Source organism: Drosophila bipectinata, chromosome 3L (genome assembly GCF_030179905.1).
Source record: "Drosophila bipectinata strain 14024-0381.07 chromosome 3L, DbipHiC1v2, whole genome shotgun sequence".
Classification (NCBI taxonomy): Eukaryota; Metazoa; Arthropoda; class Insecta; order Diptera; family Drosophilidae; genus Drosophila; species Drosophila bipectinata.
In genome coordinates this window covers 18147184-18171395 of record NC_091738.1, presented here as the reverse complement: position 1 = coordinate 18171395, position 24212 = coordinate 18147184, and the positions used below count along the sequence as shown (strand labels likewise).

The 24212-nt window shown below is 43.2% G+C and overlaps 1 protein-coding gene across 1 annotated transcript; it reads left to right on the top strand.

The window, feature by feature from the left end:
• The first annotated feature begins 990 nt into the window (after positions 1-990).
• fz2 (frizzled 2) lies at positions 991-24209 on the top strand. Its single transcript, XM_017252073.3, has 3 exons — positions 991-1814; positions 9222-9282; positions 21913-24209. Exon 3 carries the CDS (start codon positions 22122-22124, stop codon positions 24207-24209), a length of 2088 nt encoding a protein of 695 aa, XP_017107562.2. The 5' UTR covers positions 991-1814; positions 9222-9282; positions 21913-22121.
• The last annotated feature ends 3 nt before the right edge of the window (positions 24210-24212 follow it).

The following is a 24212-nucleotide window of genomic DNA, read 5'->3' as shown; positions in this document are numbered from 1 at the left end:
GGAAAGTACAAGAACTTGCAGAAATGTCAGCAGGGTGCACTGGAAAAATCAGGGAGAGAGCCGGAAAGAGTGCGTTGGAACCAGAAAATCAGCCAGACAACAACAGATGCCTCTGAAAAGTGCGTCGGAAAAAGGGGCTGACGGGATCCAGAGGGGGTGGCAGATTTGTATGCGAAACGCAGCACATGTGCAGCGACCATAGACCGGAGACCGGAGGAAGAGCAATCAGCCACAGGAACAGGGAGAGGAAATGAGCAGGGTGTCTGGAAAGTGGGAGGGCAACAGTAGCTGTCAATCTAGTCAGGGATTTGTCACCCAGGGAGAGAGTTGACAATTTTTTTTCGGGGGTTGAGAAAGTGCAATTGGGTTAGGGATAGCTAAAAAACGATGATATTAGAAAAATATTTAAATAGTAGGAAACCAGTAGGAAATGAAGTAGAAACCTAGTTATCTATCAAAGGAAATAAAAAATATAAATATATAATTTTAAATAGCTATTTGACAAAAATCTAAACTATCTAAAAAGCCTTAAGATATCCTTAGACTATGCCTTAGATAACACAAATAAAAAGAAAACTCCCTGACTTGTTTATTTTTTTATACATAAAGTAAAAAAATGCAAGGCAGGGCAAAAACAATGCTATAAGAAAACAAAACCGTAAACAAAAACATTTATTTAACTAAATTTATGGAATGCTACACTAAAATGTCTCAAAATAAAACACTTTTTATTAAGTACCCAGATCTTAAATCTTTAAGAAGAGACATACATGATATTACCTTAAATTCATATACATTTTATAAAATATTAAAAATATTTAATAAGCATCTTCCATCAAGTGTATTTCTTCAAGTGTATAGATACACTCTTGCTCTCGCATTCGACCTCTCTCTCACCGCCCGGCACCCCCACCCACTATGAACCTGGCCGAGCTGCGGCTGCCGCTCTTCGGTTCTGGCGAGCGCTCTTTCAAATGAGTCTCGACGATCGCAGCGTTCGGTTCGGTGGCGGATGATTTTCTGTTCGCTCCGCGTAAACACAATAGTAGTTTCGGGCCAGCCAGTCTCGCGAACCCTAATTACACCTTTCAAACGCCAATTAATCAATAAAGAAATTACAAATAAAAAGTTAGTGCCCGGTGCGGATGCTATTGTCCACGAATCAGTACAAATAACAATACTCTTCGAATGAAAGAAGTTTAATAACATAGCCACCGAGTGGCGTCGAACGACAAGATATACAAAACGAGTTATGAAAATACAAATTGTGGCCGGGCCATGTGAGAATGTGTGTTGAAAATTGCTATAAAGAAACAAGATTTGTTGTTATTTTCAACGGTCGCTATTCCGCCGATCCGTGATCGATGTGCCCGACGACAAGCGTCAACTGAAATTGGATTTTTTTTGGCGCTCACCAAAGTACAACAACAAAAAAAAACGTAGAAAATTAAGCCGAAAACAAGCATCCATCCTACACCTCCTCAGCACCTGAGATAGCAACATTTGGCGCAACACGAAATTTTAATTAAAAAATCTGTCCAAAAATAAAGTAAAAATTACTTGCAAGACCGCCAAAGTTTCTACGAGCCGGGTTGCATGTGTATCTGGCTATCCAACAGATACTCCCATCCGTATCTGTGTGCATGCTTGCATCTCCAGGTGCTCGCGCGCGCGTATATGTGTGTGTGTGTGCAAGAGTGTTTGATGTAAGCAGACGTGAAATTGGATTAACTTTGACAGACGCACGGCGGTTTTTAATTACCACCAAAGACTTTTTTTTGGGATTAACAGCAAAAGTTGGACCAGCTCCACAGGTAAATATTATCTACAAGGATGGTACAGATTTCCATTAAGGCCTAGGGGGCCCAAAGATCAGCTGCCAGAGATCTGTTTAATGGAAAATGTCAATCAGTCAAAATATAGGGGGAGCTCAGCCATTGAAATATGTTTTTTAAATACAAATTAATATGTTATTGGTCTGTTTTTGTTCTAGGATACCGAATACTTAAGAAAAAAACCCTATAATATTATAATAAAATATTTATTGTCTAACCTGTGGAATACAAGTCTAAATTGAAGCCTAATCACTGTGGGAATCACTTTTGAATAGATCCTTTCGATAATATCCCCAAATCCATAGGGTCTACCGACTCATACAACATACATATATGTAACCCCAACAGTTAATGCTCTTCACTCGTTATTTTTACCGTTTTATTCGTTCAGTCTGAATCTTATCTGACTTTGTTTACTCAACAACAAAAATTGCGGCTGTTAGGTTCTATTTTTTCGACAATTTCTTTTTTTTTCGTTGGTTTCGAATCGATATTGCCGTCAAATGAATGGGGGGAGCCACAACGAATCGAACTGAACTGAAATCTTATCTCTCTCTGGGGAGTGGGGTCTGGAATGCGTGTGTGTGTCTACATTATTTCATTATTTGTTGTCAAAGTTTGGCTGCCGCGGCAGCCGAGACTACCAGAAATATACTACCAACCAACCAACTAGCCTACCAAATCGATAGAGCAGGAAAATCAGTATTGGCTGGTGGGGAGAGGCATAGGCATAGACATAGGCTGGCACGATGGTTAGATAGAGATTGCAGGTGGTGGCTCTACTACCTGGACAAGAGTTGGAGTTTGTCTCCGGTCTTCGGCTTAATCTGTAATCAAGATAAGCCATTGCATGTCGATCGTTTCGTGTCCGAGATCCCACTAGATAGTTTTTCTTCTTTTCTTTTCTCTTCTCTTTGTATCTTAGTATCTGTATCTGGTGCGTGTATGTGTGGAAAATTATGTTTCTCTGTGGTCATAAATTATGCGTAACGTGACACCTTCGTCTACAGGTTTCCCCCTCATTCGATTGCCACAAAATGTGTCGTTAAATATTTTTTTATTTCATTTTTATTGCTCTGCCATTGGGATTTCGCATGAAGCCAAAGGAGTAGATTCGGGCTGGGACTCTGGATCGTTGAGACGAGAAATGATTTCATTAATTTTTTCAGTTAACAGACGCGACAGACGCTCTCAAGGTTAGGACCCGGTAGGCAAAAGGTGTTGCCTGCCTGGACGAAGCCGAAAATAAAAAAAATATCAATTTACATACAGGGACATCATGCGGTGCCCTGGCAGCTCGCAGTTACCAATTCTGGATTCTCGGTTTCTCGGGGCCTCTCCTACGGGTCCCGGCCCGCACTTTCGCAATTCGAAAATTTCGAAAAATTGCGCTTTGTCACAAACGACTTTCGACCGCCTGCTGGGGCGACACTCAAATGCCGTCTCTGCTGGTTGCAATTGCCGAGTGTTGCCTGTCTTGCACAGTGGAATAGATCCTTTTAGTATTAAGACAAGTTTTTGGAAGATAACTTAAGGTTTAGTTCCTTTAGAGGCAATCCTTTACCACTGTGCCCAGTGACCTCCCGCAGCTTATGGGCCATCTCCTGTCCTGCCTTCTCGGCCTGTCTCTACCTTCAGAACAGGTGATCATTTTACAAACGTTTCTGGGCTACCTGGCGTTCTTCCCGACCATCCAAGAATCCCAAAAGTCGGCCATAAATTATGTTTTGTTTGGTTTCTGTTGGGCCCTGGCTTTTTTTTGTCTTCTCCACTACTCAGGGCTTGGCTATAAATTTCGCCCTCGTCTCTTGTTGACTCTTTCCACTTGCCCGAGTCTTTTTTTCATTTTCTTCCAGCCTTGTTAGTGTCTTGTTTTTTTCTTGATTTTTGGGTGTCTGGTGGGGATTATCTCGTTTTTATTTCGCAGCAATTGGCTGATGCGAAAATTTATTGACAATCGCAGTGACACTCGGCTAGTGAGTCAGTCAGTCACTCAATTCATCGGTGGGTTGTCAGTTAACTTGTCACTGGCGGCAGGTTTGTCAGTCTCGTATCCTGTTGAAGTTTTTTCCAACTCCGATGGAGCTGTCAGCTTAGGCGCTAATGTGCATACTAATGTGGGTTATTTGAATATCAACCTACTTTTAAGCCATCATCACTCCCGTTGACATTACCACAATGTTGCAGTATCATTTGGAAATTAGGGTGACCGCAATCATCATCTGCCACCACATGTGGCTTTCAATTCCACCTTTTGCCTGTTCCGCCTCCGATTGCAACTGCTGGTATACGTATTCCCATGATCATTTACCGATCTTGTTATAACTATAAAACCCACAATTGTTGGTGGCTATCCTCTGGGCCGGAGTCTAAGGCCACTCCCTACCGATGGCCAACCAATAATTTACCAACAACCCGAGCAACGACCCTCGCAATTATAAAAACATTTCCCCTTTTCGGATGGACACTCTTGGGCCTGGTCTTGTGTACACACATGGCTTGTTTAAATAACAACAACGTATTGATTAATTTTGGAGTCAGGACTGAAGACGGGCCACAAGCAGGTCCCTCGGAGTCGTCCATCAACCTGGCCAAGTCAACTCGGACCCCGTGCTGCAATTCATCAAACCGCGGGCCTCCATTCCTCGTTTTTTCTGCTCGTTTTGTTTGATTTATTTTGCAGCTCCTTCAATTTTCCCCCTTCACTCAGTCATATCATTAGGCTTGAGGCTCTCTCTCTTTTGTTTTTGGGTATATGTGGGTTTTCCTGCCATCCAATTGTGGTTGGAGTCTAAAAAAAGGCGAAAAGAAAACCGAAATCAATTTGACATGATTGCCATGGATCATAATTTGGTTCCCCCTGTCTTTGGCTGAGACGCTTTCTTTCTGGGCCTCTCGACCCGGAGGAATGTGTGTTTGTTTTGAATATTTTGTTTGCCGGCTATTAGGGTTTGATTATTTATGGTCCCATGGCTCTTGGCTCGTTGGAAGTGGCTCTGCAATTAGCCAACACAAGCCAGCCTCTATGGATTATTTGTTTTTAAATGAAAAATCACCAAAAATCACCGAAAATCTTCGGCCTTCTTAGATCTTTGACTTTTATTTTTTTTTATTATTTTGGCATGCCACCAAACTATTTGTCTTTGGCCAACAATCAAGATTGAAATGGCCTTTTAATGGCAGTTTACTTATTTATTTATTTGCTTATCTTTGCATATATTTTTTTTGTTCAGGAAACCATCTTTGGAGAAACCGAGAGACTCCCTCCTCCCCAGACCGATTTATCTTTTTATAATTTTTCAATAAATTTATTGTTTCTCGGTTTCTTTCTATTCATTTTTTTTCGACGATTGTTTACGAAAAACATTTATTATGCATAGTTTGGTTAGACAGGCGAGCAAGCTATCAATTTTTCACCTTTCGTATCTGGCAGATACATCAAACAAAAAGTTGAAACTTGTTGCTGGAGGTGCTTGGGCTTGCTTGCTAACTGTGTCGCTAAATGTGCTTGGCTTGGCTTGGCTTGGCCCGGTCTGGCTGGCTTGTTGTTCTTGTTGTAGAGATAAATTCCATAAAAATCAACACAGAAATACAACAAAAATCGACGACTACCTAAACAACAGAAGGAACAATAACAATAACAATGAGAAATGACAAAGGCAAACGACTACGACGACTGCGACGACGACGACGCTATCTGAGGGAGAACTGATGATGATTTATGAGCGTCAGAAATCAAGTAGAAAATTACGGTAATAGAAGAACACAAGGCAGACTACACACTCACACACTGACTACACACCCTGACACAGATACAGATACCAGATACACCTTGCCTTGCCGCTACCTCTTACCTACATAGATTTCCAAAAAATTACCTTCGGCATTGGGCCCATTTTAAATAGAATTTATTTCCAGTTAGGGAGTACTTCTCCAATATGCTAATTGGCAAATATTGGGCTTGCTGGAGAAGCAATTTGCATTTTATACTAGAACCGGGGAACAAAACTAAAAGTGTCAGTTATAAATCTAATGGATACCAGCACGTGTGGGAGCCACAGATACATACCTATATATATATTTACGACATTTTTGTATTCTTTAGTTTCGCCTCAAGACTAATTCATTTAGCAAGACGACACCTTGTTAGAGCTGCGAGTTCTGATGGCGAGGGGATATATTTTTCAGCTGCCTGGAGTGTGTGGGTTTTAGCTGGAAATGTTGCGACTAGGTGTTAATTTTGTTTCTTATATGAGGGAACAAATAGACAAGTTCACAAGTCATCAAAAGAATACACAAAATTCTAGAATGAAAATTAACAAGCCATGCGGGTGGATGTAGGTGTTCTCCAGAGAGAGTGGGGAGTTGCAACAAGTTGGGGGTCTCAAATGGAAATTTTGAACAGATCACCATATCAGGGCTATTTAAAATGCATAAAATTCTAATCAGGGTTAGGTCTGGGTAATGCATTTAAAACTAATAAAAATAAAGCATAAAATGTTACATTTTTTAAAAAATTTACTAGAAAACCATAAACCCCAAGCATAGGCTCTTGAAACAAATAACACAAGTCCTTAAATGCAATTCTAAAGCCTTCTTAGAAAGCCTTCTTTTGATAACTCATTCCTTGTAAGAATCCAAACAAAACAGGCCAAAGGGAAACTTATTTAATATGCCTTATATAGAAAGCAGTTAATTAAAACGACCCTGTAGGAGGGCGACTGATTCCTCCAAAGCTTCCCTTGAAATCAGTTAACAAAGCCCAAAGATAAACAGGCAACTGCACCACAAAAAAATCAGAAAAGACACGAATAATGAAAAGGAAACCAGAAGAAGAGCTGCCCAAGTTTAAACAGAATTCAGATCGAGATCCCGCGGAAGGAGGGCATTCGAGCAGGCATCATTAATTCTCACCCAAGTGTGGCACGACGACGATGGGGACTCAGTCTCCGGTCTCAGTCTCTCAACCCGCTGTGCATATTTCCAATTAAAGCAACTTGCAACTCTAATGAACTTGAAGATATCAATCTACGCGCTGTTAACCCTAAAAAACCGCAGCCAGACAGACACAGAGCCCAAATAAATGTCAAGCTAATTAAAAAGCATCTCCGCCTCGTCCGGAGGAGACTGCAATCGGGCATGCAATATTAGTCATAAATTTTGTTTTTTTGTATCTCACGGATGCAACTTTGTTTAGAGAGGCAGCAAACGCTAGCAAATTAATTGAAATAATACCAAAAATAGAAGGCATCGCTCAACTGAAGTTGCTCTTGCATGTATCCAACAGATACGCATCTCTGGGATGCATCTACATACATGTGTAGGCTCGCATATGTGCGCTCGCCGTTCCGTCTCTCTTGGAGTGGAAATGAAAAGGAAACGACCAGCTCCGGCTCGTGTTAAAACAAACAAAAACATATTTTTCTTATAAACAGAATAACTCTGAACAAAATAATTTTATTTTCAGCCAGCCATCAGGTTCTCTTGTATCTGTAGCTATGTATATCTGTATTCCTTTCTCGGAGTATCTGTTTTTTTCGGCTCTCGCATCGAAACATAATTAATTTCTGTTTGTTTAAGGTCTGCGCCTGCGACTGACTGCTGCTTCCTGCACCGATGACGATGATTTTTTCGAGGGGGAACGGGGCAGGAGGTTCTGCTCCTTGAGATTCATTGGAATTTCAATTTTCAAAAAAAACAAAAGATACTCCTCTCGGCACAATACATATTCATTGTCGTCTCTCGTCGTCGTGTTGGGCATTTAAATGCTCACTCATAAATTTGTTTTCTGTTTTTATTTTTTTTTTTTTTTGCAATGTCATAAATTAAACATTTTTCGAAACTGATACGCCTCAGTCCTGCCCCCACTGTGACTGCCTCTTTCAGCTTTTATTGATCATCAAGTTGACAATCGACAGAGAGACAGTTGGGGGAATATTTTGCCATAAATTATGCGCTTAATTAATTGGCCTACAAATTCCAATTCCTCCGCAGCGAGTCTTTCCCAGTTAATTAGCCAAACGGGTCTGAAAAGTTCTGAAGCTTCAGCAGGTTCTAAGATTTTTATGGAAATCTGTTGAAGAATCGCATAATCAGATTCAGATTCAAATGGGCATCTTCTTAGAATTGGAAACTGAGATTGCTTTCAAAAGAATTACCAAACAAGTCATAAATATCTCAAGCCAGATGAATTATGAAACTCTGTCTTGTTTGGGAAGTTCCCCAAAAAAAATTAAATTACCCAAGTGGCATCTCTTTCCAATTCTTCGGTCCTAATCTCCAGCGCTATCTCAAAAGCGTTCGTAATTAAAAAATTGTCATTTTGTTGTCGTTTGCTTAACTTTATCTGGAATTGGTTACACCAGAGATTACACCTGGCCTGGCCTGCCATGGCCTGGCAAATTGCAATCAAAGGCGGCACCTCCTAGCCAGACAAGTACTGTGTATTGTTTTCTCCTCAGGACTTATCTCAGATACTCCGTTTGGTTAGGCAAATCTTTAGCGGCACCCACACGAACAGATACATAGATACTGCCGCCTTTGGGGGCAACCTCTTCTGCGACTCGGCGGCTTTTTATTTGTCGCTGGCTGATTAAACTTGCATTATATACACAAATAGCCATGAATATATGTACAAAGAGTGCCGGTTAAGGCAAACAACAACGAGGCGCGCTCTTCTTTAATAAGAAATGCTGGAAAAATGGGAAAACAGAAAAAAAGTCGAGTAAAAAGTTAATTAAATTGTAAGTGAGCACACACGCAACTTCTTCATCATCCGGCGGCGAGTGTCTGGCCCCTTAATCCCGTGGCGTGATTAAAGTAGTCCACTCTGGAGGGATAAACTCCAACCAGCTCCCCCCCTTTTTTTCCTGTTTGCTTTCGGGGGCCGCTACTGCCTCTACTGCCGCTTTTCCGCTCTGTTTTTCTTTCGCTTTCCCATTTCACTGGCAGCTTTTGAAGTGCTGCCGCAGAGACAACTGCAATTGTTCTTTAGCCGCCCACAAATTTATTGTCCAAATATTAACATATTTACCCGAACTACCAGCCTCAACGAACATAACTCTTTTCCTTTTTTCCTTTTCGGCCACCAGACTGTAAATTGTCCCCCAAAGTTTCCGTTTTTACGCCAAAGGCATTAATCCCGGTTTATGCTCATTGCATATTTAAGTTATTTGGCTTTTAATATTTTCTAATTATACGAGATTTATAAACATTTTTTTACGACCAGACCAGGCCGAGGCCTTAACGATAAACAAGATGCGAGATCTCTCGAAAGGGGGATTTCGTTTTATGGGCCTGGCTTTAAGCTTAAGATTTATGTTTGCTTCTAAAATTGCCATTTATCAGATAACTTATCAGGTGTTTTTTTCTTGCATTTCATTACAGTTTAAGGGATTTGTATAGAAATCAGGAAATCAACCAGAAAGCCAACGGAATGGAAAAAATGGTAAGTTTTTGGAAGTTATTTTAAAGCCATTGGATAGAAATACTAAATAAGAGGCCAGAAAGCTTGACCTTACCACCAAGCACTGACTGGCTACTTCATTGCGCCTAGTTTGCCGCACAATTGAGAGAAAAATGCCAGGGCCCTTTCCTGTGACCCTGTGCTGCTGTCGGAGTCAGTTGACCAACAAGGCCCAGGAGCTCAAGTCCCTGGGAGTCTACATTAAAATCGCCTTCCTCTGCGGTTCTTGGCAGTTACTTTTCAACGCCAATTTTGCTCTTCAAAACGAGCCGTCTACTGGATGCACAGAAAGATATTCAAGAGTTGAAATAAACATATTTAAAAAATATAGTACTTATAAATATTTTCTAGAATAAGAATCTATGAAGACACCCCTTAAAACCCCCTTATTTTGAAGACCATCTTTCCTTCAGTTTCTCCTTGTGTATCTGGTCTCTGGTTCGAGTCTGGGTTTTCTCGTTTTGGCTGCCGTGGGCGATGCATCTTCAGACGCGACTTGTTGCCCCATTGTTGGTCTACCCTTTTGAGCCGAGAAGCCCAGAGAATCGCAGAGAAAAAGAGAGAGAGAGCCTGAATCTTGGGGCATATCTTTTGCCACTTTAACGTTAACGAGCTGTTGACTTCTTTCTGCCTTTGCCGGCAGTTGAGTTCAGCTCTCGACTGCCTTTCAGCTCTCGTCTCCGCCTATCCATCATTCTCTCATATTGCAGGGTATACATATACCATAGAGTCTTTAATGCAAAATATCCTGGGCCAAGCCTTTCAGTCTAGTTAGCAGACGCCTTGGCTTGTCGGGCCAACTGTCGAAGCTTTTTTGTTGAAGTTGGTTTGGGGGAAACGACTTTTTCCACGCTCGGCTGTTGTATTATTTTGTGTTTGTACTGTGTTGTGTTCGAGGCTCATTTGTTATGCGAGACATTTCGAAATGTTCTCGTAATTAAAACATGAGAATATTTCCATAAATACAAACATTGATTCAGCCAGATGGGCGGACACACTGCAACGACACATCGTCATCATCATTCACAATCCGTTCACTCGATCTTCCTCGCCGTCACATATTATACTCCTTTCTGGGGGCTTTTGTTTAAAATTACAAAATAACAAATCAGAAAAAATTAATATGCCAAGCAGGCAACTTCTCCCTTCGCAGCATGTGGCGCTTTTCCTTAAGACCCGAAGAAGGATGGAATTATTCTGTTAATTGAATTATAATTGTAGAGGGCAGGCAGTCCCCCGTTTCAGGCACTCCCTCTCGGCTATGATCACGTCGATCATGTCGATCAGTCAATCAATTTTCTAAAGATATATTTTCATATTCTAGCTGTCTGTTTATGAGAATGTGTACATTTCCGAGTTTATTAGAAATTCGAAAGCAGGGAATGATTTGTTTATAAGGGTTGATATCTATTTCATTAAGATACAGTGTTGCAAAGTGGAAAGTGATTCATATTTAACCTTTATAGTGTGGGAGAAAAATTATTCTCTTTTTAATTTTTGTTGTAAGCTGATTTGGGGAATTTAATTATGAAGGAAAGAATGAAGTCTAGCTTTTATGTAAAATAAATTCTAAAAACAAAACATACTAGCTACCAAAATTTCAAAAAAAATATTAATTTTTAAAGATTTTATTTTAGAAATACATTGAATACTTTCAACTTTAACTACTTAAGAACAAATCTAAATAAAATTATAGAAACATATGGAGATGATTTAAACTGTTCTCAACCCTTTTGGAGAACATTCCGTGTTTTTATTAACGAAGGTCTAAATAAGCCCTAGTCTCCCATTAAGGGTTAACGCCATACTTGTTAGTCAACACTGTAGAGGACTAAATTTGTAGATAAAGCAACCTTATAGTTATTAGAGATAGAGTTAGTTATAATATCAGAAATCACAGAAATCATAGATAATCCTCTATAAAACATGGCCAAACAATAGAGCCAACTGCTGAGGGCTAACTGGCCAAATCAGTTTGCACCTCCGGCCGGGCCAATCGCCCCCTGATTCAATTGAATTGAACTCAACTTTCTGGCACGTCTGGCCTAATGGCGTCAGTGTAAACAACGTAAGGCGAATCACGCACCGAACGCACCTCAAGGCACAAAACGAATCTTCAAGATACCGACGGAGGAGAACCACCCGTCGAGTGCCAGCGAGTGGAGATACAATATATGTATGAGGGGGTTCTGGTGGAGTGGTACATCATCCGACATCCCTTCGTGCTGTTTCCTGCCCCGAAAAACGGGCAGGAAAAACAACACGCGCTGATTGCTTTGGCTGTTGAAATGCGCTTGAAAAAATAAACCGAGAGTCGAGGGAAAAAAAGGCATAAATTATTTGATGCAACACCCCCAGCTCCCTCCGACTCTGTTGCCCTCCTGCGGAAATTAAGGTGACCATATGTGGCCGGAGGGCACCCGACTGAGAGCAAGTGAAGCAAGAAAAACAGTTCATAAAATCAACAAACAGCACCAGTACCAGAACCAGCACCAAGAATGAGAATCTTGAACAACATTTGAAATGCCATGCAGGGAATTCCTGTGTTGCTGTTCGTGTTTCAAATAAACTTCGAAATGCATAAATAGTTTACAACAATAACAAGAAATCACGAGCCAGCAGCAGCTACAGAGGCTACTGTAGAAGTTGGAGCATCAACGGTCGCCATGAGAAGGAAAGAAAAACAGGAACAAGTGCGTTGATTGCAGGCAGCCGCCGCCTGCACTTTACAGAGGTGGGTGGGTGCTATAGACCATGGGGTCTGGGGTCTGGGATCTGGGTGGAGGAACGTGTGGGTCGAGCTATTTTGAAAGCGAATTCAGAATGTAGAATAGAGAATGCAGTTGCATCTGCAGCATACCAAGAGTTCATTGGTTCTCACTTCAGAAGCTCCCGTTTCCCTCCCGGGAAATGTTTTTTTTTCCTCCTCTGGTCATTTTATGTTTCAGCTCATTTAGTTTTCTAGTTGTAACTACGGGGAAATCTTTAAAGAGAACAGTCTTTACTTCTCTTAAAAATCAAAACCAGAAATCCCCCTATTTTATATCTAAATTTCAAATCAGTTGTTAGATTTTATCTTCCAATAGAATTGTTTACCATCAACTTTTTAAATAAAAACGAAATAAACTTCCCCTGCCAGCCCAGACCACTTCCCAACTTCGATTTCTTGCTACAAGTGCAACATTTTATTAACCCTCTCGGGTCGTAGGAGCTCCACTCCCTAGCCCATGGCTCAGTTTGAACAATTCTCCAACATATTTGGCGCTTTGGCATCGTAAATATTTTTATTGCATTGTAGCCATAAAAAAAAGAAGGAAAATAGGAAACAACAAACAGAGCGAAGTGCAATAGACTATCAACAGTTTCACGCCTTCCTCAGCCGTTTGCATACTTCCCTGTAGATACTCCCATATATCGGTTGATATTTTCTGTCCATTTTGTATCTTTGTTTATGCCACACATGTTACGCCTACGAAAAAATGGTATAAAACATCGGGGGAAGTACACAACACAGCACAAGCCCTGTCACACACTCGCATGTCCCGCAGGCCCATTGTCTGCCTTTGAGCCGATGTTGTGCCTCCATTTGCCGGCCATATGTGGCATGGAAATGCTAATGGGGGAAACTACATACATGTCTACCTAAGAGCTGGCTGAAATTTGAGGTTTTTTTCCAGAGCTACAAATTCTATAAGAATTGTTTTTCAAAATCCCTCACCTTTGCTTGTCAATCACCTAAGCTGTCATTTATGCAAAAATATTTATTTAAATACCCGTTGCATGACCTGAAAAAAAATCATAAAAAAAAGAATGCTTATCGGGTACAACCTGACCTGTCTGACTCTTCAAAAAGTCCGATATTGTGGCGTACAAAGTTCATCTGTCAGCGAGGGATACTTTTGGGATCGGTATCAAGAGTCATGTGCTGTCCACTTTTCCAATTTTTTGTTTCGGGGGAGAACGGCGGCGTTTTTCCTTTGAAATCGGCCACAAAGTGCCAGAAACGAAAAAATACTGATAAGCCCGCGATTTATTTATGATTTTGGTTCGATTTGGGGCCTGATGCTTTCATAAATTTAAATTCTACAGTGGCCCTGGCGTTTCAATTAAGCAATTGTTGTAAATTGTTTTTTCGTATTTCTTGATATTGATATTGATTTTGAGTGATATATGGCAGTGCCTCTCGATAAGATTTTTTTTCTAGAAACCAAAAAATAAATATGAAATGAAAGATTAGTCAGAGTTGGAAGCGCTTGCGTGCAAATTATTGTTATGGGCAATTTGGCCATTAGCCACAGCGCCATAAATTATAAACAAGACCCCTGGCCAAGTCGCCGAGATGCGAGATGCCTTATTGAAATTCCCCTCTAGCCAGAGACCAGAGCCCATAGCCCAAGGGGCAGACATGTGCTACGCATTTCAAAGATATATATATAATCTTGAAGATATAGATTGAATTTGGTAATTTGTGGTCTTCTCGTATTGGTTTATGCATTTCCATTTGGGCTGCAACTTTATGACTCCAAGTGGCTGCTAAATTAGTTGGAAAATATTTAGAAATATATACATATATATATATGCGGAAAGTGAAAACCAACCACAAATCGGTATTTATAGAATGTCTCTGGGTTGGTGTTTAAGGTGGCTAATTAATCAGATTCCAAAATGATATTCGTTTGTTCAACAAATGTGTGCTTCTGGAAGATAAATGGATGTGGTTGATATTATTTATGGGGAAAGCTTATCTGGAAAGGGAATTTTTATTAATAATCAGGCAGATATATATGGAATCGATTTCAATGGAATCTTTTCTCTTTTTTTTTGGAAGTTTACGCAACTAATTGATTTTGATATTTATTTAAGATTTTTACAAGAAGAAACAAATGCAGAAAGGGAATGCCATTAAAAGCCATTAACTGAAAACTTAAACGCATGCCAGAGACACAAATATTGTATGGAGGGGGCATTGGGTATGAGAAGGGTTGATCTGGAAGGGAAACCGGCGACGGTGGCTGCCGCGTGTTTATCGCTCGGCGTCGGGTCGCGCACGCATGCCAACAAAATAAACCGAGCTAGAAATGCCATTAAATACATGAGAGAGAAAAAGTCAAGAAAAAATTGAGGAAAAAACGAGGAAAAACATATACCAAACACATATAATACAAATACAAAGGCAATGTGGGGAATGAGCAGCGACAAACAAACATAAAAATCAATGCCAGGCGAAGGAAGAGCCACCCACCAGGATAGCAGCGAAGCCCCCCAGGCGTATGCGTAATATTGAGAGAACAGTGCCGAGTGCCGATTGTCGAGTCGGCAGGCACAGCGGCGACAAATTTATTGCATTGAAACAGAAACCAGACATCGAGACGTCAAATGGCCAACATACATATACAAAAGAGGCAGCATTTCAAAGTCAAAAACTATACTGAATTTCTCGCTAAAGAAAATAAATAAAAATCCTTTTTGGCAGCAGCGGGCTCCCTTACTAAAAATGAAAATTTATGAGCCATTTGAATGGTTGTTTGGCTTGCATTAAATTGCATCAACTAATTGCTGGCGATCGAGATTGTTGCCAAATAAATGCCAAGAAATTAATTAACAAAATTTAGAGCAAATATGACTCTAGTCTAGTGCCAGGTTAGTGTCTCGTTAGAAGACCTGCTGCCGAGTCTGACCCCAGCAATTAAGCACCTTCCGTCGGCAGAGGTCACCACCTCTCACCACCTCCCGGCTCACCATTAATTATCCATGTCAGCGGCATTTTGTCACACAGGGGCACATCCTCGCATTTCTCGGGAGCATGTTGCAGATATATTTCACTTAATTTCCACACTGACATTAATTAATACGTGTGTATGCCAGGGTAGGCGAGAGGGAGGCGCACGCGTGTGTGCCAGGAGGTTGTTAGTTGACAACAAAGGGCACTAAAAATGTTTGTACGCTTGTAGGCTAAATGGGGACCCAAGGCATCCAACATATCTGACAAACTCTTGCTAAATTGTCAACCTAGAACTTCAGACATAACATGCATCATACCATGTACATGGTCCCCGGGTTCGGGCACTGCTTTCAAATGACCATAAAAATCGTTTTTATTGCATGTGTGACAACAGCCGGGAAAACTCTTACCCTAATAGTTTTTTCCTCACTCAGAGACACACATACTATATAGTATTTGTATGTCAATGTCGCCGGCAGTTGGTTATTTTTTACTGCGGTTCCCTTTAATTGCCATAAAAATGAAACAGCCACCAGAGCCATGGAGAATGTGGCCCAAACAGACCAACCGGCGACAGTCCATCCTGACTCCATGTATCGTCATGCAATTCCAATTAGTTTTCCATCAGCATATTTTATTTCTTTAGTAGCCTGGCACTGCATTTATGATTCAATTACTTTTATTACCAAATCGGGGTGTAAAAAACGGCACACCGTCATCAGAATTAGCCATAAAATGCTCGATTATCAAATATGATCATAAACGTAAATCGCTGATAAATGCCAATAACAGTATTTTCATTTTGAAAAGTTTGAAAACCACAAAAATAATATAAAATTGGACAATAAAATAAATTTTCCCGGGAATGGAGAATGGCGATCATTAAATGGAAACATTTTTATGCCACTCTCTCATAACAATAACAATAAAATATAAACATAAAACCAAACAAACTAATTGGAAAAAGTTAATGTTGGATTTTAAAAAAATGATTGAGGAAACTGTGGGAAATCAAGCTATATCCTTTCCCGAATCACTTCCGCTTCCCATAACCCAACACTCCATATACATATCTTTGTGGCCTTCGCACCTTGATTTTACGAGGCGTTTAAAGTCCATCCATAAAACCTCCTTTCCCTGCCATAAAGTGTGTATATTTCTATAAATGTGTCATACATCCCGAAGCAACATGGATTATATTTAATTTTGTATTTAATTTCTGCCCCTTGGAGACAGGAGTGGTGTCTCTGTCACTCCGAAATGGAAAATGAAAAATGGGAACGGGGACTGCAAGGCAATTCGTTTTTAATTGTTTTCCTTTGCCTCCTCCCCTCCCTGGAAATGTACTATATGCAGCAGCAACAACTGTCAAAATAAAAATGCCTCCTCATCCTGCAGAATTGAAAATAAAATCTGCCAACAGGACACCCACTCCCCCATACATGTATATGCACTTTTTGGTTTTTTGCCTTTTTTTGCAGGGAAGACACTTGACACTCTTTTGTGTTTAGTCAGCCAGCCGACAGCACCCGGCACCCTCCTCCTCAACCACCCACCTCCTTTGTGACAAATTTTGTTTTCAGTGCAGCTGCACTCTCGCCTTGTTATTAGTAGAATTTAGCAAGGAGAGGATATTTAATTTTATTTCCATGTTTTTGTTGGGCCAGGACCTATGGGCGACTTTTATTTGTACACTGAGAGAAACAGGGATAAATGTTTATTTAAATTAGAACATCAAAACAAAGGTTTAAGCATAAAAAGGCATATAGATCCAACCCTTTACCATTTATAGTATTATTTCTTTTTAATAAAATCCTTTGCCTTAAGTTCTGGTATTATTTTCCTGTGCACTGCCACCCCTTGGGCTTTGTCCTTTTGGCTGTTCCACTCGCTTTCTGCGGTGTCATTTAGTCCGCAGTAAGAGTCTTTAGCAAAAAAACAACACAAGGCCCAGCGCAAGGGGCAAGAAATATTCAATAATAGAGAACCATATACCATATACCCCGAAAAACCAACCCCTCTGGAGAACCCTTTTGTGTCATTTAGCGGTGGTGCAGCGGTGGTGGTGCAGGGTGGTGGTTCTAGACAACACAACGACAACAGTTGCCACTAAACACAAATTTGACATTTGCAAATCGTTTTGGGATAAGTGCTCTCCGGACATCCTGCCGATCTCCGAGGATCTCAAATGCCACAGAAGCAAGGTCCCCGAGGGCTCTAAGGGATGGAGGCTGATAATCAGCAGAGTCAGCAATGGCAGGTCCACTTAATTAAAACTTAATTGTATAGTCAGAGTCCTGCTAAACCAAAAAAAAGAAAACTAAAAGCATTTAATGATGGGCCACATGCACCAACAATTTGCATTTTTTTTTTTTGCAAAAACTGCTCCACAAAGCAACAAAAGCAGGCGAACATCAAAGGATGCAAAAGGGTGCTCCAAGGCCCCAACTTGCCAACTTCATTCCCCCTTGAAAAGTATATGTATGTATGTATGTTTTTATAAAAAAAAATAATACAAAAATTGTTTCAAAAAGTGTGACAGCAAAAAACAGAGAAACCCACCGACCGACCACCTCCCACGTTTAAATGTCAATGATTTTAATGGGCGGACGCGCAAAAATCTTGAGCCAGTTTTGTGTTGATTACGTTGACAAAGGACACGGCAGAGCAAAGCTCCTGGGGAACAGCTCACAGGAGACCAGTCAGTGCAGCTCGTCAGCCACGCTCCCTGTGCCTTAGCCGCCCCTGCTGTCGTCGTTGTCGCTTTCCCATTTGAACTCGTTGCGTTTGTAAGGTCATGGAACTTGTCTGCATTGACTTTGAGGGGAGTGAGTGGTTGCAACTTTGGAGAGGGGGTTACCCCCGCTCGGTTGCAAATAAAAACTTTTTCAATTGCCATCTCTTTCGTGGGCAAAAAGGGCTCTCTTTCTAGTGCACTTAAAAAAAGGGGTAATACTTTGCAAAGGTTTAAAGGCTGGTAGGATTGAAGGCCTGCTATACCTAGGTGTTTAGGCCTTTTTCTGTTCAATTTTTTTTTTTTTAACTTTTATAATTTTTCTTTTAGTGTAGCTTGCCGTGTCGACAAACTGTTTTCATTTTGCGCCGCTACGCGCTTTTTGATGCCGCCGCCAACAAGGCAAACAGTTGCTCCTGCCACGACTCCTGCTCTGGCTCCTAGTCCTGCTCCTAGCCTCGCTCCTGCTCTCCTGTTTTCCCCGCTTTTCACGGCGAGTTTTTCAATTGATTTTCGCGGTTTGCTTTTGCCAAGGCCACAGGATGCAGCCGGTAGAGCTGGGTGGTAGAGCAGAGCAGTTGCACCTGTGGGCCCTTCGAGTTTGTTGCTGCTGCTTCAACGCTTCTTTGTGTGCAGCACCTGGGGGGTGGGGAAGGAGGGAAAAGTGGGGATTTCCCCCCAAAAAAAAAGGGATTGGTTCTATAGAAAGTTAAGTGCTTTGTGGTTGGCAAGTTTTTCCTTTTTTTGGTTCCGCTTCTTAGTTCCCGCGATATATTTTATTTCTTTTTGCAGGCAAGCGTTTTGTGAGACTCTTCTCTTTTTTGGAGCTATTTATTTTGTACCTTTGATTGATTGATTGATTGGCCTCCATCAGGGCGATAAGTTATCGATTAGCATTCTCTTTAGACATGCTGGTGGGTCATTGTTTGGTTAATTGCTCATCATCATCATTATCTCGAGAGGAAAGCCGGATCTACTTCCTCTATCTGAGTCTCTACTTGTTAGCTGTATTGGCATTTAAAAAGTTAGCCTTTATAGACTTGAATTCGATCTTACTCTTTGCATTTTTTTAAAAATTCCTCAGAGTCTTGATTTGCTTTTCTCACCTTCTCGGAAACCCACACCTTGTGTGGTTTGTTTGCGAAGATGGGTGCCAGTGCCAGTGGCGGACTGTACTTCCAGTAGCCAGCAACACTTGCTACTTATTTGCTCGTTGGTGTCTCTCTGGCTATAGCTTGTTTGTTTAATTAAAACACTCGACTTGTAGTTGTCGCTGATGTTGCTGGTTGCTGATGTTGCTGGTGGCTAGTGGCAGGTTGTTGCTGCTTGTTGGTGTCTCATGTCTGCCAACTTTGGTCACAGCTTCCGCCCCAACGACCTCTTTAGTGCATTGAAGCGCAGCCATTCACCGATCGTTCGGGCAGATCTCTCCTCTCAGTTGGTTTCTCACTGATTTCCCAGTTTCTCTGTGCATTCTCAAGTCTTTGGCAAACATGGCCAAGAAAGCCATGACCAGATCTTCAGGACAAGTCCGGTGGAGAGCTTAGACAAACATCATTGAGACTGACTGGCTGGCAGCGTGATTTTGTATAAATTCTAGCATCGGGCCGTGGATGATTGGCAAAAATGGATGCGTTTCCAGGGCGAGTAATAATTTGTTACTCGTAACGAGCTTGTAGCGTCTGAGCTCCTCCACGCTTGTTAACAATTAAATAAACAATATGAGTCTGCACTAAAAACGAGTCGTCGATGGAAACAACAAATCATTAAACAAACACAGTTCCCCGGTCTCTGGTCGATCGTCGAAATACAAACATTTAGCTACCACTCATAGAGTAGAGTTTTCGAGAGTCTGGAACGAGCGATCCATTCGTCACCGCCACTTGAGACATTTTTCTATATTAAAAACAATATTTATGCATTCTGAGTTCTGGATTTTTGTGGCTAGAAGCACGTTTGCTATTATTTCCAGGCCATTTCCCATGAACACAACTCCTACCTATTTGTAGTGGATGGGTGCTGGACCGGCCAAGATCCCACTTGAGGCTGAGGCTTTAATAACCAGAGCAAGTAGTTGGTGGTAGCCACGTTGCTAACGTGGCTTTTTCCATAAAAAAAACAAAAACATTTTCCTTTTCTTGCCGGACTTTCATTTTGGTCACGTTTCTAGCATTTCAATATGATTTTCCTGCGATGTCCGACAAACCAATTAGACCTCTTCCCTTCCGTCCACTGACTGGTATTTGTCGCATTGCTTTTGGCTTACGGCTAATTTTCACTTTAACTTAACTTCCTGTATATCTTTTTAGGAAAGAAAGCCAAGCTCTTTAAAAAGTTTGCTGACTTAACCTTGATTTCCAACCAGCTAGTGGCTCAGATTCATAACCAGCTGGCTGTCACTCGAGTAGGCTTCGAGCACGTTGCGTAATCATTATAGACCGCAGCCGATAGATTCCTCAACCTTATATACCTCACTCGGAGGAACAGTATATAGATAGATAGATGCTTTTTGCTCTGAAATCGATAGCCCAGCTCACGCCTGGCATTGTTTCTCACGATCCGATTGCTGCCCACAATTCGATATTGGATTTCAGACTCGACATTTATTTTTGGCGCTACCCTCGAGTGGTAATCACAACACTTGGGCTTTTCGGGCTCTGGTAGGGCCCCACCCACTGTAGCTGTCCTAGAAACATTTTCCGTGGCGTATTTACTTAATTATTTTGAAGTGCTCGGCAAACATTTTAACACGAAAAATGTTTCAGAGAGCCAGCAACTTTGGGGTTGTATCTGAAATGCGAATGGATGTGGATGTGGCGGTGGAGGTTGTGGGAGGAGGATTGTGATGGACGACAACTAACGCACACAAATGTTATTAATTAAAATGTCATTCATTCAGAAAAACAATGAAACGAAAGGACTTGTGCCCAGCTGAACAAAAGGAGGGTCGCTGGCAGTGTAAACTATTTTGTATTTGCAGCTGTTGTTGACACTTTTCACCAAAAAATAGTTGGAGCTTGGCTCTTCTCTTCTGGCCAAGTAAAGCTTTAAAGCTAAGAGGACCACACGCAGCTGGGCAGCTAAAAACTTGAAACTGAAGCTGGCCACAAAGCCGCAAATATGTATGTCACTTGACACTTGCTAAAAACTGTATCTCGTAGATAAAATTCGTGACTTGGAGCTGCTGGCGAACTAAATTGCCCTTCACTTTATTCCTTCCAGCTTTCAATATTTTTTGGGGGGAACCAGCTGCCGGTTAACTTGACCGCAAACCGCTGCCATCGATATCAGCAGCTGCCAAGACAGTAGTAGCTCCATGGATGAAGAATAAAGAGGTGTCATCTATAAGATACTGGCTGGTTAAGTGGGAGATGAGCAGGACTCTCGATGGGTGGCTCGGCAGCCACCATTTTGACTTTCGATTCAAGTGAGCAATTGTCTTGAATTAATTTCTGGCCCATCACATCCAATCCATCAGCGATTCACACCCTTCGTGGGCTGGCAAAGCAAACACTTTCATCAAGTAGACACTGAAAGAAATAATACCTCCAAAGTACCTCCACTGAATCATTCAATCATGGCATCCCAGTAGTGGTTTTTCTCTCTGCATTAGAGCGATGCGTTTGCCCGCCAGCAGACGCCGTCAAATTTAATAAAAATCAGTGATTTTGATTGATGCGCCTCTTGGTCAGCAGAGAAGTTCGAGAATCATCATCATCATCAGCAGGGACAGCCCTGCAGCGACGTCAGCAAATATTGGCGGAAGGGTTGACACTCGAGGGGGAGGGAAAAACACAACCAGAAGGAATCTGGGGGGGAAGGGGAGTGCCAAGTGCTTGACATGTGACGTGGACATGTCGTCCGAGTGTCGCTCCGTTCAATTGAAACAAATGAAGCGCGAAAGTATCGGAGCCGGAGAGACCAAATAGCCAGAAACAGGAAAGAGCAGTTGCGACTTGTCGCCGCCTCATCAGCGATCCAGATTCCATTCTTCATCCAATCGAGGTTTTCAAATCAGTTGATTTTTGGAACTCGGACAGTCGAAAGCTAAAAATAGGAAGGCATATGTAGGATGTATATCTACCTTTAAGATACTATTATTAAGATCCTTTTAATCCCAAAAACTAACCTTATTATCCTTCCTCTCTCGTTCCAGCTAGGCCATGCCGTTTGTCGAGCGTTGATGATCTGACGCTGAGCTGTGTCTGGAAGAAAACACACTTCGCCGGCTCTCGAGGCGCCTCCACGCAGAGTGGCCAGGTGCAACTGCAGAGTAGGAAGGACATCAGCCCTAGGAAGGCCCCCAACTGGCCTCTAATTCAGCCAAGCAGCTAATTGCAGCAGAAACCCCCACAAACGCACAAAATGAGACACAATCGTCTGAAGGATCTGGGACTGGCGTTGCAGTTCATCCTGATCCTGGCAGCCTGCCGGGCCGATGGACCGCAGCACAGTTCGGACCATGGCATGGGCATGGGAATGGGAGGACATGGATTGGACGCGAGTCCGGCGCCTGGATACGGAGTACCTTCCATTCCCAAGGACCCGACATCGCGATGCGAGGAGATCACCATACCGATGTGCCGCGGCATCGGCTACAACATGACATCCTTCCCGAACGAAATGAACCACGAAACGCAGGACGAGGCCGGCCTGGAGGTGCACCAGTTCTGGCCCCTGGTGGAGATCAAGTGCTCCCCGGATCTCAAGTTCTTCCTGTGCAGCATGTACACTCCCATTTGCCTGGAGGAGTACCACAAGCCCCTGCCCGTCTGCCGCAGCGTCTGCGAACGAGCCCGTTCCGGATGCGCGCCCATCATGCAGCAGTACAGCTTCGAGTGGCCGGAGCGGATGGCCTGCGAGCACCTGCCCATCCACGGGGATCCCGACAACCTTTGCATGGAACAGCCCTCCTACACGGAGGCTGGTAGCGGCAGCTCTGGCGGATCGGGTGGCAGTGGCAGTAGCGGCAGCGGTAGCTCCAAGGGCAAGGGCAAGCAGGGTGGCAGCTCGGGCGGCTCCGGATCCGGCGGATCGGGCGGCTCGGGAACGAGCAACAGGTGCCGCGGACGCAATTCAAAAAACTGCCAAAATCCCCAAGGAGAAAAGGCAAGCGGAAAAGAGTGCAGTTGCTCGTGCCGCTCCCCACTCATCTTCCTGGGGAAGGAGCAGCTCATGCAGCAGCAGTCGCAGTCCCCAATGATGCATCATCCCCACCACTGGTACATGAACCTCACTGTCCAAAGGATCGCCGGCGTTCCAAACTGCGGCATTCCCTGCAAGGGACCGTTCTTCAGCAACGACGAAAAGGACTTCGCCGGCCTCTGGATAGCTCTGTGGTCGGGTCTATGCTTCTGCAGCACCCTTATGACCCTAACCACATTCATCATCGACACCGAAAGGTTTAAGTACCCGGAGCGACCCATTGTCTTCCTCTCGGCCTGCTACTTCATGGTGGCCGTCGGTTACCTCTCGAGGAACTTCCTCCAAAACGAGGAGATCGCCTGCGATGGCCTACTGCTTAGGGAGAGCTCCACCGGACCGCATTCGTGTACCCTGGTCTTCCTGCTGACCTACTTCTTCGGCATGGCCTCCTCCATCTGGTGGGTGATCCTGAGCTTCACCTGGTTCCTGGCCGCCGGCCTGAAGTGGGGCAACGAGGCCATTACCAAGCACTCCCAGTATTTCCACTTGGCCGCCTGGCTCATCCCCACTGTCCAGTCGGTGGCTGTGCTGCTCTTATCCGCCGTCGACGGAGATCCCATTCTGGGCATCTGCTACGTGGGCAACCTCAACCCGGATCACCTGAAGACCTTCGTCCTGGCACCGCTCTTCGTGTACCTCGTCATTGGCACCACCTTCCTGATGGCCGGCTTCGTGTCCCTGTTCAGGATACGCTCGGTGATCAAGCAGCAGGGCGGCGTGGGTGCCGGAGTCAAGGCGGACAAGCTGGAGAAGCTGATGATCCGCATCGGAATCTTCTCAGTACTCTACACGGTCCCAGCCACCATCGTCATCGGCTGCTACCTGTACGAGGCGGCCTACTTCGAGGACTGGATCAAGGCCCTGGCCTGCCCCTGTGCCCAGGTGAAGGGCCCCGGCAAGAAGCCCCTCTACTCTGTGCTGATGCTCAAGTACTTCATGGCCTTGGCGGTGGGCATCACCTCCGGCGTGTGGATCTGGTCGGGCAAGACCCTGGAGAGCTGGCGTCGCTTCTGGCGGAGACTGTTCGGGGCGCCCGATCGCACCGGTGCCAATCAGGCGTTGATTAAGCAACGTCCCCCCATCCCACATCCATATGCCGGCTCCGGAATGGGAATGCCGGTTGGATCGGCGGCTGGATCTCTATTAGCCACTCCGTACACCCAGGCGGGTGGTGCCTCGGTGGCCTCCACCAGCCACCACCACCTGCACCACCATGTTCTCAAGCAGCCAGCGGCCAGCCATGTATGACAT